The 14,646-nt window shown below is 39.5% G+C and overlaps 2 protein-coding genes across 4 annotated transcripts in view; one reads left to right on the top strand and one right to left on the bottom strand.

Annotated features, from left to right (window-relative positions):
- LOC111065441 (neurogenic protein mastermind) overlaps nt 1-14,646 on the bottom strand; it is a 98,038-nt gene that overhangs the window by 31,196 nt on the left and 52,196 nt on the right. The gene's annotated exons all lie outside the window — the stretch shown is intronic.
- LOC111065442 (UMP-CMP kinase-like) lies at nt 339-1,218 on the top strand. The gene has a single exon (XM_041595430.1). It carries the CDS (start codon nt 465-467, stop codon nt 1,095-1,097), a length of 633 nt encoding a protein of 210 aa, XP_041451364.1. The 5' UTR covers nt 339-464; the 3' UTR covers nt 1,098-1,218.

Raw genomic sequence — 14,646 nt, 5'->3', positions numbered from 1 at the left:
TAATTTTCACTCAGAAGCTGCAGCGCGAGGATAGCCACAAAAAGTAATACATATGTAGCTTGACAAGACAAATTGTAGTACCTTGCACAGGTTTTTTTGATTCGTGGTAATTGAATGGATTTATATCTGAAGATATAGCGACTCAAAGTTGAAGTTTTCTAACATTTTTAATGTTTCTTCAATTTTGGCATTTTTTATAATTTTTTTTTGTAAGGAATGGTATTATTTTTAGACATTAACTTTCTAGTGCCATTTATTCTGAACAAAACAAAGCTACTAATAAATATATAAATGAGCAAAGACTGCCAACATTATCCTGTAATGTAGGATAGAGTAGGGTGGAGTCAATGCATAAGTCCCCCCCCACGCCTATGGAATAACTTTCAAAAAATTCCAAAATTTTTGTAAGCACTAGGGCCGGACCCCGAAGCTGTTCGAACACGAAACCGAAACAACAACAAAATATGAGCAGTTTCGTGAACAAAGCCAAGGTTGTGTTCGTCCTGGGTGGCCCTGGTGCTGGCAAGGGTACGCAATGTGCGAAAATCGCCGATCGGTTTCGCTTCACGCACCTGTCCGCCGGCGAACTGTTGCGGGCGGAACGCTCGCGCGGCCCATATTCACAGTACGGGACGATGATTGAGCAGCACATGCGTGAGGGGAAAATAGTGCCCGTGGAGGTGACCTGCTCGCTGCTGGAGCGGGCCATGAAGAGCTCCTCCGGACAGAGGCTATTCCTCATCGATGGCTTTCCCCGCAACCAGGACAATCTGGATGGCTGGAATCGTCGCATGTCCGCCAAGGTGGACATGCAATTCGTTTTGTTCTTCGATTGCCACGAGGATGTGTGCGTCCATCGCTGTCTGAAGCGTGGCCACAACGGCGGCAGCGGCGGCGGCGGCGGCTGCATTGGCTCTGGTCGCAGCGACGACAATCTGGCGACACTGAGGAAGCGCATTCAGACCTACAACGAGAACTCCATGCCCATCATCAAGTACTTTGAGGGCGCCGGCCAGGTGAAGAAGATCGATGCGGCCCCCAATGTCGAACAGGTGTTCACCCAAGTGGAGCGCACCTTCTTGGCCAGCGGTTTTTAGAGGTGGGTCTTCCCTTGTACCCTTTTGCCCAAGGTGCCAGGCAATTAAAATCGAATAGCATTAAAGCTGTGCAACTAAATACAAACAGAAATTTGATTTCAAGGCAAATAGTTTTCCATTTTAATGGACACACAACGAAATCCTTTGTCTCTTGTTGCCCCCATTATCCTCATCCCCAATTGTTAGTATTTATCAAAGGGGGCTAAATGGGCCTGCCCATTGCTGGATTATTCGGTACAATTCATCAAAAGCTCACTAATTAAATATTGTCGAAAGGCTAAGGCCAGGCCAGGCCAATTATTTATTCAATTATTTGCTGTTCGCATTTGGCAAAAATGCTTGAAAATTGCCTGTAACCAAATATTATTGTGGGGGCTCAAAGGTTCAGGTTCAGAGGACTGGCACTGGAACTGGCACTGGCACTGGCACTGAAACTCATCTTCCATAATTTTGTTTGCCCAACAATTATTGTATTTTATTTCATTGCGAGAGATAGAGCGAGAGAGAGAGAGAGACGAGTGCAAAATGCATTTTGAACTTTCAACAAAAGCAAAAATAAAAGCGATACTCAAGTTACGTTTTGGATGGGATGGGAAGGGGTTTGGATGTACTTTGAGCTGTCATCAAATGCTAACCCTTGTCCCCATAGTTAACCCAAAACACTCTTTATTATCTGCTCGCCCACACACTCACACACACACAAGCACACATATTTAACCCGAGCTCTTGATTACCCATTACGTACAGGGGAGGTAGGGGGAGGTTCTCGTTATGTCAAAGAAGTAAAAACATGGAATTAAATCGAAACGACAAATCAAAGCATCTCTACAAAAACTACAGACATACATACATATAGATAATACATATATAATATATATAGAATATAATATAATATATATAAAATACAATAAAATATAGATTCTATATCTATCTCTCGAATCGTATGTCGATGTACTTTATATATAAATTGTACAATCCATTTTGCATATATCTATATATCTCTATATACACACATATATATGTGGAGTGCTGTTGCTAGGGCCCCCTAAAAGTTCTCTAGCAAGTGGAATAAAATATTGAAAACAACCATATAGAGAGTGTGAGGGGTGGGTGGGTGTGTTTGTAAATGCTATTTAAGAGTGGAATAAAAGGGGCAGGCAGGCGCCAAGTAGTTGAACAACATTTGTCATTCTTTTAACAAGTGCACAAGCGGGGGATATGGCAGGAATGCAGCCAACTAAAAAAAGAGGCGAGGGGTGGGATATGGTAGAGCAGGGTAGAGTAGAGTAGATCTGGATCAGTGGGCAGTGGCACAACAAAAGAAAGAAACTCTCTTTCTTATATTTTTTTGTATTATATTAAAATAATTGTCCCGATAGCCCAAAGCATGGCCATAAATCTAAGTTACTTACTAAACATGTTTCAAGTCCATTAAGTACATTTATTTTGTGGTAAACCCCATGAGTAACTTACCTAGAAATACACAAAAAAGAAATAGAAACAATTAGTATTTTTGGTATATTTTAAATATAGTTAAATATATAACATTTATGAATATTAAGTAAGACAAATAGAGGCATAAGGCATAAAGCACAGGCGCGACCGAAGGGCAGTGCCGCATGACGCGTCAAAGGGAAAACAGCGAAAACCGAAATCTGTTGCAGCTCAAAATGTATAAAAAGATAACGAGAATAGCGTGAAGGGATTGTGTGTTCAATATACCAAAAGTTAACTCAATATTCTGTTGGTAGAAAATATTTGTATTTTAGCTACATAGAATTCCCTTTAGATGTGAATTTTATTTTAGTTAGAAAACTCTCTTTCGATTCCATTGAAAGGTTCATGGAATCTTTTTGGCTTTATTCAAGTTTTTCAAAAGTCGCTTGATATAGTTTTCAATTCTGAATCGTTGTTGGGCTGCTCGGTCATTGATCAGCGGCAGCGGCGGCAGCAGCAGCAGCCCTGCAGGCACATGATACAAGCATGAAGCAAAGGGGCAGCAAAGGGGGCAGGGGGGGGGCACAGGGGCAACAATCTGTACAGAGTGAGAGGCAGCAATTGCATTGTGTGGATTGTGTGGCTTGGGAGTAGAGTATAGTGTGTGTTTGCATGTAAATTGCTTTGTTTATGGGCCAAGCGTACAAAGCAAAAGCGCACACAAATCAAAAAGAAAGAGGGGCGGCCGGGTGCCGAGGGGCTGCTGTTGTAGGTACATAATATACTCTATATAGTATATACATATATTCGTAAACACATGCCTCCGATTACATAAATACACATTTCAATTGAAAGTCGTTCAAGTGCAAAATGCGAGAAAAACGAAATAAAACCAAAGAAAATACACAAAAAAAAAAACAGAACAGAACAAGAACTAAAAAAAAAAACACTTGAGCACAAAACATCGTAGAGAAATATAGTTTATTTTGGGACGAATATTGGAATGCTCTAAACCAACACTTGGAATATTGATAAAAATTAAATTAATTAATTTATAATTATAATAATATAAAAACTTGATCAACATTTCAAGACCCATTTTTGCGGATCTATTTCAAACACTCTACCATGAGAAAAACCATCAATAGATCGCTACGGAGTAACAATTTATAAACGAAAAAATTAAATAAATTAAAAAAAGAAAATTAAATAAATAAAAAAATAAAAAAATAAATTCCTTAAAAAGGTGCACTTGTTCGAAAATAAATATTCAAGGATATTTGCAGCGAATGCATTACGAAAATTCGCCTAAGCGAAAGGATATAGAGCCCCGTTTTCCTATAGAGAAAAATCTGAATTTACTCAGTGCCCTCAGGCATTTGTTAATGTAGAAAACAGAGAGAGACAGACAGAGAGACATAGAGAAAGACAGAAAACAGAAGGCAAAACATAGACAAACACACAGGGAAACAGCGAGAAATAAAATATTAATGGACGAGTTTTGGGGGGGAAATGGAAAGGTTCCACTATATTGATCTTCACTGTACACAAACTGTATATCGTATCGATAGCCCACGATTTCCACTGATTTGCTCATTTGCCAGAGAGGCGGCGATTGCGTGCAAAGCCATTCGAAAAATAAAAATACAAAGAAAATGTAAACAACAAGAAACGAGAAAGTGATGCAAAAAAAAAACAACTAAAATGAAATGAAAATTACAACGAAACGGAAACACACACACGAGTAGATAATAAATTAGTAAACGAAAATGTTCAAAATGCCAAATCATTTTAAAATTATTTTTATGGGCCAATTTACAATAATAAATATTAGAGATCCCTTGGCGAATGGCTCCCTCAAATATTTTGTATCTTGAGGTTTAATTTATCCTCATTCCAAACAATAAATGATAAATAATAAATAAATAAATAAATAAATAAATAAATAATAAATAAATAATAAATAAATAAATGAATATATTAAATTTAAGAAAATTTAAGATTTCTAGAAAGACGAAAAAGATTTTTTGCATTTATACTGCTTGACATTCGATTCGCGGCTTTTACGTTGAATGAAAATAAATTTTGCTGCAGAATGTTGAGCATTATGAAATGGCAGAGTGTCTGTCTGTCTATCTGTCTGGCTTTCTGTTAATGTTTCTACTCACAAGTTTTAGAGATCTCAATAAATGAAAAGTTCGATTCATTGAACTGCATTTTATAAACGAGTGTGTGCGTGTGTGTATCTGTGTGTATTTGTATCTGTCACTCTCTGCCCCGGCCCCCTGCCCAACTGGAATCTATAGACAATGCGGATTGGGGAAGGGAAACCAGTTTCTGGTTTCAGTTTATTTTTTTTTTTTTTTTCGAGTTCAGTTTTCAGTTCCAATTGCAATTCCAATTTCAATTCCACACAATTGTCAGCCTTTCTCGCAAGTTGTCAGCGATTTCTTTGGATTTGAATGCAAACGCCATAGATACAGATACAGATACATAAATAATAAATAAATATATGTAGATATAAGCCCAGACAGTGTGGGCATGCGATTTCTTTTCACTTTTGATTGTATCTCTCACTCGAAAATGTTCTTTAATTTCATTTAAATTGCTGACCTATTTTTTTCTTTTTTTTTTTGTATTTCAATCAAAGCTCATTTTAAGATTTGAGTTAATTCTATATAGAAGATAGTCAGAGAGTAATACATATAGATATAGGCGACGACAACCTCTGACATTGTTTTATAATTATAAAAATAGAATTTAATTGCAAATATACAAAAATAAATAGAAAATAAAAACAAAACAAAAGACAAAAATGCTGGCTGATAAGGCAACGACAAACACACAAGTATAAACGCAAAAGCAGAGAAGGAGAACCCAAAAGAGAGAGAGAGAGAGATAGAAAGCGGATAAGAAGTAGTGCCAGGAATCCGACAAGAGTTACACAAAAAAAAAATCCCAATTCCATTAATCTGGTAATCTGGTTATGGTATATTATGAATGAACATTTTTGTTTTGTCTCACGATGACGATGCATGCGCATCCGTTCAGTTCAGTTCAAAACTAATTACTGCGTCGCTGACATTATCTTTTGTATATTTCTCGCATTTTAATACTGGTTTGGTTTATGCCTCCTATATATCTATATCTATATCTATACCTACATCTATATCGTTACGCGATTTGCTTTCTATCATATGACCTTTCTGACCGTGCCATATTGCGTCTTATGGCGGTCGCTCATATTACTCACGCGGCCCTTATTTAAATACAGATACCAGCCAGATGCGCAAAATGCAACAAAGTTTTAGTTTTATTTGTACAAATGCTTTTGGGACTGGACTGGTTTCCAGTTCTTATATGTAAATTTCGGTTGATTATAAAAAATGCCCATAAGCGAGAGCAATTTATTTAAATATAAAATCCATTGATTCGTTTTTAGTTCCATAGGCCAAGGAATGTCTTTTGAGGTCGTCGCAAATATCCCATAAGCAAAAGGATATCATTTAAGAAAAATAAAAAGACTTTGATTTACTTTACAAAATTCGCATAAAAAGAAATCCCTTGATTCCCCATAGACATTCTTTTTACTGTACAAAATTTCCATATGCGAAAGAATATCGCTTTGCCGTATCCACGCCCCACTTGAAGAACTTTCTCATTTTTTTTTTAGATATTTTGCCTTACAATATTTTACTTTTTTAGTTCACTATCGAGCGACCACTGTACTTGGTTTTTGGTATGTCTTTGAAATTTCCTATCGTCACATTTTTGTTTTTTTTTTTTTTGTTATACTTTTCTTGCTTTGTTTTTCCATTCGTTTCCATTATGAACTGTTTATTTGTGTGTGCTTTTTCCTTTTGCATTTTGTTTGATTTTTTGTTGTTTTGTTTTTTGTTTTATTTGCCGCCTCTGCGATTACGCTGACGTCATTAGGAGAGAGGGCTGGGGGTGGGTGGGGGATATATTGAATGGCTGGTTGCAAAGATGAGTACGATGGGGCCAGAGAAGGGTCGGGGGTCGGGTGACGGTCAGAGGAGGAGGGAGGGAGGGAGGGAGGGAGTGAGAAATGAAGTTGGGAGCAGAACGAATGAGCACGGACGTCAGCACATAGATTATTTGATTTATAAATGCACTTAGACTGTAAATAGATACAGATACACTCACAAGTACATGTATGCATGCATGTGTGCCTGTAGATACACAATACACTCTCAGATATAGATACAGATACAGATACAAATACATTAGATGGATACATTAGATGTGTGGTGCACAAACACACACACACACACACATCCACATATGTATTCAGATCTATAACTGTTGTTATTTAATTGGATTATCATTGAGAGAGTGCCTCCACAATGGAATGGAATTGAAATGGAAATGGAATGGTGGAACCAGTCACCATTTCCCAATTGTTCGCTCGCTGCTTGCTTTCCAGGGGTGGGGGAGGGGAAAAACTGGAACGAATGTGGCGTTATATAGAGGAATCGTGGCTGCTGCCCGTGGTACCAGAATGAAAGAAAGTACACAGCCCACATTTTTGTATGCACATTGAATGTAATTCCTATAACCTTCAAGCGACTGTGATATAGGAGGGGCCTATAATTTATAATTATTAGCGAATGATTCATGCATATTTACATGTACATTTATTTTATTTTATTTATTTATTTATGTATTTATTTTATTCAACGCTCACGCTTGAAACCAAGCTCGCAAAAGACTCACGACAAAAAGAGATGGCCATATAGGGGCGGCACGGCCCCCCTTTGGTAAAGAGTCCAGCAGATAAGGATTAAACGCAAAAGAAGAATACTTCAATGAAATGGTCCACCACTCTCATGTACACCACAGGCACAAAACAGGCAGAAAGTAGGCAAAGAAGAAGCGGCAGAAAGTAGCCAAAGAAGAAGCGGCAGAAAGTAGCCAAAGAAGAAGCGGCAGAAAGAAGTAAAAGAAGAAAAAAAAAATAGAAAGAAAAAACAAATGTTGACGACGCAGAAACAGAAGCTGTAAAATGACAAGCAGTGCAACGACAATAGGGTATACCTATTATTAAGACTGAACACACCAATAAAAACTCTAAAGATACGTGTATACGACTATGGGATACCCCTGCCTAGATGCCAAAGATAGCCACAAGTCCCACCATCAAAGCGAAAACAAAGCGACCGAAGGGTGCTGCTGCAAAACGCGGCACCGCATAGCTAAAATTAATTTAGTTAACATGGAGAGAGCGAAATTAAGCTTTGCCATGAATAAACAACAAGCATAATAGGTTTATTTTAAATTCGAAATTAAATTTATCCATTAAGCGAATATACGCCGAATGATATGTACTCCCGAAGCACTCCAGCCAATAGAGGGTATCAAAAGGCGAGTAAGTAAACCAAAAGGTAAAGCAAGAAGAATGTAAGTAATAATAAAGAGACCGGTGGAATCGCTGTCGTTGTCGTTGGTCGTTGTCGCCATCATCAACGTCTATCGGGGTTGTTGTTGCTGTTGTTTGTTGTAGTGAGTGAGGGGGGGGGGGGAGGGAACGGGCGTCCGAAGAGACATACATACATATGCTTATTTACATAATGTACATGCATACATACACATTTGTGTGCATGTATGTATGTATGTACCTCTCAATGGCTCAACTGTACAACTACTTTGCCTTCCTTCTTCTTCCTCTCCGTCCCCGTTCCCGTTCCCGACCATCGTCATTGCCGTAGTCATCGCCGTGTTGTCGTCGTCTTTTGTCTCCTTTTATTTTTGAAGGAAAGCTCGCGAGACACCACACAAACCAGAATAAGAAGAAGAAGACGGCAACAGGCAGGCAGGCAGACAGGCAGACAGGCACAAGGTAAAGTCATAAGATGAAGCAGAAAGAAGAGCAAGAAGTAGTGTAGTTAAGACGACAACAACATTCGATTCGCATAAAAGGAGACAAAACAGAGTCAGAGTCCCGTCCCCCCAGTCCAGTCCAGTCCAGTCCACCACACAAAAACAACCACCTGACAAACAAAACAGATTCGTAATGTTACTCCCCTACCAAGTACAGTGGCTGTGGTTGGTGAAGGGAATGCATTCCATAATCCTAATTGCTAGACATTTTTTAATTTAATTTAATATTTATGTGAAGCTTGCACACCAATTATTTTGGATACTATTAAATCTAAGGTACATACAGCATAAATTCACTTAAATGCCTATTTATGCATTTTAAAAGTTATTTAGTTTCAGTTTATAAGGTTTTAAAGAATTTAAATTCCAGGTAAATTATTTAAGACGAAATTCCATGTGAATATGTGTTAATTAGTTTTTTTTGTTATTTTCTCTATTTGAATTGGAAGAAAAGAAAAGGCTTTTTAACATTTGTAAGGCATCTGCCTTAATTAGTGGAAATTCCTAATGAAACAAATTGAACGACTTGTGTAGTTCATCATATTCCAATTAGCAAAGGAATTTTCCTATCCCCATTCCATTCCATTATTATTTTAGATGTGCCACAGCCACAATATGTCATGTTTGTGAAAATTCCATACGTAAAATTCACTCAATAAAGGCAATTAACATGTGAAACTTCCTACGGTCCTTTATTTAATTCCTCTTGTCACCTTTCAATCATTTGGTAATTGACTAATTTGTCGGGTGGGCGCCTCCTGCCTGCCTGCCTGCCTGCTGTCTCTTAAAAGCTCTCAATTTTTTTTTGTATATTCCTGTTATGCTCTGCCGCTGCCAGCAGCTGCTGCCCGTTCTGGAGGGTGTATGTGTGTGTGTGTGTGTGCAAGAGCGAGTGCGAGTGTCAGTGCGAGTGAATGCCTGAGCATGTTCGTTGGCTGCTGCTGCTGCTGCAGCCGCGAAAGGTGCTCAAGCAGGAGTCATGCCATGGCCATATAGCAATATAGCAAATAGCCACCAAAACTGCAGCTGCTGCTGCCGACACGGCTGACGCTGACGCCGCTTACGAAGTCAATGCAGCGCCAGTGCGCGAAGGCACACGCATGTGCGTCAGACATGTCCGTTAGTAGTTGGTTGCTCCTTGCTCTTGCTCTGGCTCTGGCTCCGCTGCTCCACCACCACCACCACCATATCATCACCATCACCACCTCTTGCTCTCGCACAAAACACATAGAGAAACGACTCGAACCAGACGACGGACCGAGAATCGTTCGATGCAAAAACAACAAAAGCAAGCAGCAGGCAAAGTCGTGATTGAGTTGCCGTTGCCTGCCCGCTGCTGCTGCGTCTCTGCTGCAGCGTTGCACATTGCACAATTTTGTTAATGTACAGGAATTAAATATGTATGTATGTATGTATGTATGTATGTACATATGTATGCATGTGTGTGTAGGTGTAGTTGTATGTAAAATATGGCCAAAGGTAATTGCGTCGTGGCTCCCCCTCCCACACCCCTGCCTGACCTGATACTCCCTAACTCCCTCTCTCTCACTCTCTCTCTCTCTCTCTCTCTCTGTTTGGGCTTCTATTAACATATTCTTTTCCTTGTCGCTCTCTCCTGCCGCGCATATGTAGGTGTGGGTCCGCATCATACATGTTTGATGTAAAACACACACAAATTACGCAGTTTTTGTTAGTTCGCAAATTGTATTAAATAAGACGCATTAAAGAGTTTAAAACGCCAAAGAAAAATTATTACGCAATAAACAAACAGCAGTTCGTAAAGGGCATGGGGGGAATGGAGAAGGGCCAACGGAGAATGGAGAACGGAGAATAGAGAATGAGAAAAAATAGAGCAAATATACAAGCTCCTAAAATGTACATATACAACATTCTTGCGATTCTCTTCTTTAAGTTATGAAAAGTGCCAGCCCAAGTAAAATATTAAGAAAGTTCGGTTCAGTTTTCCAAGAGATGATTTGATTCTTTGTTTCCTTTCACGGGAATAATTTCAAACTTTTGTTGAAAATATGAAAAATTACAACAACAAAAATTCCTAAAAGTTCCTACACTTATAGAGAGAATTGTAATTGTATTCTTATAATTATATATAAATATTAGAAAGTTCCAGTCGGCGGATATCTTCCGCATGGAACTGCTATATTTCACTTATCCCACGTTGCTTCAACTTCCTACAGGCAACGCCTTTTCAGTCTTTTCAGTTCCTCTCGGCTTTCCATTCTGTTTCCATTTCCACTGCGTAAAATGGACTCAAACTACGTTGTGCAAACCAAAGATCAAAGGAAATGCAACTCTGAAACTAAAGCTAGTGCCGCCAGATTCGTAGCTGAAGCTGAAACTGAAAGCTTGCAGGCCGAATACAAAGCTGCAAACTGAAGCCTGGGTGGGCGAATTTGAGGCTAAAAGCTGCAAAGTGAAGCCCGAAAATGAGGCTTGAAACTGCACCCAAAAACACGAGGGGGCAAGCACAGGCATGGGACGGAGACCAAGTACCCTCGAATATGCAACGTTCATTGCATTTTTTTTTTTTGAAAATATATCTACATATGAATGATATAGTGATCCGATCTGGCAAAGACAATCTAAAAGGGAAACTTTCATTGTGGATTTAATGCAGTCAGAGTTCGGAGTCAGCAAGCAGCTGATGGAAAATCATAATGCTTTCTGCTGCAAGGGGTATGCAATACATACATATGTATGTATATATGTACGCATAATGAAGATGAAACTGCAGCTGAAACTGCAGCTGTTGATGAGGTGTTGGGGGGGGGCTGAAACTCTGAGAGACTGCCACAAAGGCCTAGAGAAGAGTCCCACCCAACCCAAGCGTAGGAGGTGTGAGAGCTGTGAGAGAGCGGCGGCAATCTGCGGGACATATGACTTTTGGGGGTGGAGTGTTATGGTGTGTTGTGGTGTGGTGTGAATCCCAGGGTCCAGGTCCCAGGGTGCCAGGTCCAGTTCCAGCAGTTCCAGGTCGGTATATATAAATGGGACATTTGCTGCTTCACTTGCAGCATTTTGTTCTCTGTCTGTCTCGCCCATTCTCACTCTACCACACAACCCACCCACCCACACACCCACACCACCCACACCACCCACCCATCCATCCATCTCCCTTCCTCCCACTGCCCCCCATGCTCTGCTGTGTGGGGGAATGACGCATTGAGTAACTGCTGCTGCTGCTTATAACAGTGCTAGGGGGTAGGGGGTAAGTCTATGACGTGTGTGTTTGGCAAATGTGTTGCTGTTGCTGTTCCCCTCATCGTTGTTGTTGTTGTTGTCGTCGTAGGCGTATGCCTTCCCGTCTGTGTGTGTGTGTGTGTGTGTGTTTGCATGCAGAAGGGTTTTTTTTTCTTTCTCTACTTTGCGCTCTTTCTTTTTCTTCTCTTCAGTCTGTGGGCGAGACTCCAGCGAGGTAGGGGACCAATCTATAATATTTTATAGACAACAACAACAACAACAAGAGGCAAGCAATCACAGTCAGCAGTGACCTCCTCCTCTCCTCACCTTCATGCTTAATACACCTTGGGGCCAGGCCAGGCCACTCTTCTCACATCCAAACAACAACAAAATTTAAGAAGGAATAAAATAAAATTATTGTGTAGGTTCCCCCCCAGTGAGTGTGTATGCCTGTGTGTGTGTGTGTGTATGGGCTATGTATCTGCATTGTCTCGTGTATCTACACATGTGTCCAAATGTATCTCAAACTCTAGGGCAAATGGACGTTAGTTAGTGTGAATATATGCTATATAAAGTTTATTGCTGAAAAAAAAAAACGTACCCATTCTATATATAAAAATATCGTGCATGTACATACATATATCATTCAAACATATACATATGTATGCACCATTTTGGACGAGGTCAAATCCGCACGAAATGTTTGTCGAGTGTGCCTTAAGCACACACCCCCCCCCCCCACGAACCCCGCCCACACCATCCCAAATGTAGTAGGAGTTTGATGTACGGAGGTTACTATGGTAAAATGCATTTTCCACATTTCCAGGAGTAGGCGGGGCGGTTGGGGTGACCTCTGCCCGAGCAGCACAAGTGGGCGGGGGCGAATAGCAAAAAATCCCCTCATCAAATAGGCTTAAAAACTTAATTGGGGCTTGCACGATGGGTATAACAAAGAGCAAAGGACCTCGCACAAAAATACACCCAAAATAAAAAAGAAAAAACAAATCGAATTACGCCCTGGAGAGGGCTTTCATTTTATGCGATGAATATAAATGTACCATAGATAAAATAATAATAATAGAAATAATATTTATAATACAATATTTATAAAAAATCTTCCAGCAGCGAATCTTTTTTTTTTAAGTATATTTATATATTTTATATTTTCTTTGATGAAAATAAAAATAGGTTGAAGATTCGATTGATTTTCACTACATTTTGCTGCATGTTAAAACATTATGGAAGACCCCATTCCAGCCCATATCGTGGCAGATTGAAGTACCCTTCAGTAGTGCCTCAAGCAAAAAAAGAAAAGAGCATTCAATGAATTCCGGATTCCAATCGGAGAGACACGACCACCAGACCTGCACCACCTGCTTCTGGTTGCAGTCTACAAATTATACCCAAACGAGCAGCGAACGAGAGAAACAGCAAGAGAAAGAGAGACACACACAAGAAGAGAGTAGGGAGGGGAACGGGTACGGTATAGGATAGAGAATGAGATAGATATAGATTTATGTATGTATGTACATACATGTATGTATGTAGTGTGTGGCACACAACAACCGCAACAAAATCGCTGGAAACGTCATGGAACATTATGGAAATTCAACAAGAGCCAGCCAAAACGGAAATTCTGTATCTAGAATCTAGATACGAGACGCGAGACCCTATCTACACCCCTACAAAACCAACCAACCCAACCACCCACCCACCTATTTAATTGTGTATCCTCCTATCTGTGTCTAGCTGTGTATCTGTGTGTGTTTTGTATTTTTACAAGCATTGCATTCAAGATAATCGAAGATAATTGGAATAAACAAAATTCAGTTTTCGTTTGCAAATATTTCAACCCTCCCTAAAACCAAAAAAAAAACCCAACAAAAAGGGACAAAATTTTTATTTCAATGGAGTTTTGCTCGCCCTCCCATTCTCTGTTTCTCTCTCTCTCTCTTACACACACTCTCTTGTTAATTACGCATTTAATATGAATACAATTTTTCCCTGTGGCCTTTTTGGTCCCAAGGTTTTCCTTTTCCTGTGCTTCCTCAACCAACTGCTGCGCATTTCAATCAATTTTTTTTGTGTGCTTCACAGTCCACGTGGCTGGACAATCAACCCCCGTTGGAGCAGCGCACCACAGTTGCAGATGCCCCAAACGAACCAAAGAATTGTCTTCATTCTAAGACGTAATTTTAAAGCATTTCATTCGGCATAATCGAAACAAAAGGCACCACCGAATGGATAGGAAAGATCTCAGCAAAAGAATCTGTCAAGTAAAGGATCTAAGCAGAAAGATAAGTTCTAACGATTGGATACTTAAAGATCAAGCAAGTCATAGTGAAAAATCAGTTGGAAAATCAATCAAATTTTGCGTAACATACGGCAGCGCCCATCGGTTAAAAAAAATCTAAAGATCTAATGTGAATGAGTACGCGGCGTTGCCCGAATATGCTACGAAATAATAGCAAAATAATAAAAATAGCAAACATTTTGCAGTAAATATAGCATAAAAATGATCCAACATTTTTGTAACCTCATTAAATATTGTGTACAGACCGAAAGCAGCTTATTGATGACTGAAATGAATACACAAAATCCTCGGTACTGTGTGTGAATCATATGCCACATTTTCTCATTCATTTTCTATATATTATACATATATGGAGAGTGGGAGCGGAAAAGTGCAACAATGATTGAGATATGGTGGGGGATTTGTACATGTCTACGGCGTTGTATATAATAGCACCCGTATTCCTCCTTTCTACATATGTATATCACATAATCTATGGGCACACGACATTGACATTGAAAATTCATTCATTTTTCTGGCAAAAATATTGCATAATATATAGATCATGGCATAACTAGACAGAATAGGGGTTATACAGAGAGAGAGAGAGAGAGAGGGACACGCAGCAGAATAAGAGATGGATGGATGTTTAGTATGTTACCTTTTTTGGTTTCGCCTGATCGAACAGAAAGACAACATATATTTCGTTTTAGGGGTTAC

Source organism: Drosophila obscura, unplaced genomic scaffold, assembly GCF_018151105.1.
Source record: "Drosophila obscura isolate BZ-5 IFL unplaced genomic scaffold, ASM1815110v1 contig_73, whole genome shotgun sequence".
In the NCBI taxonomy this organism is placed as follows: domain Eukaryota; kingdom Metazoa; phylum Arthropoda; class Insecta; order Diptera; family Drosophilidae; genus Drosophila; species Drosophila obscura.
Note: the sequence above shows the minus strand (reverse complement) of the source record. Positions and strands in the feature narration are given on the sequence as shown.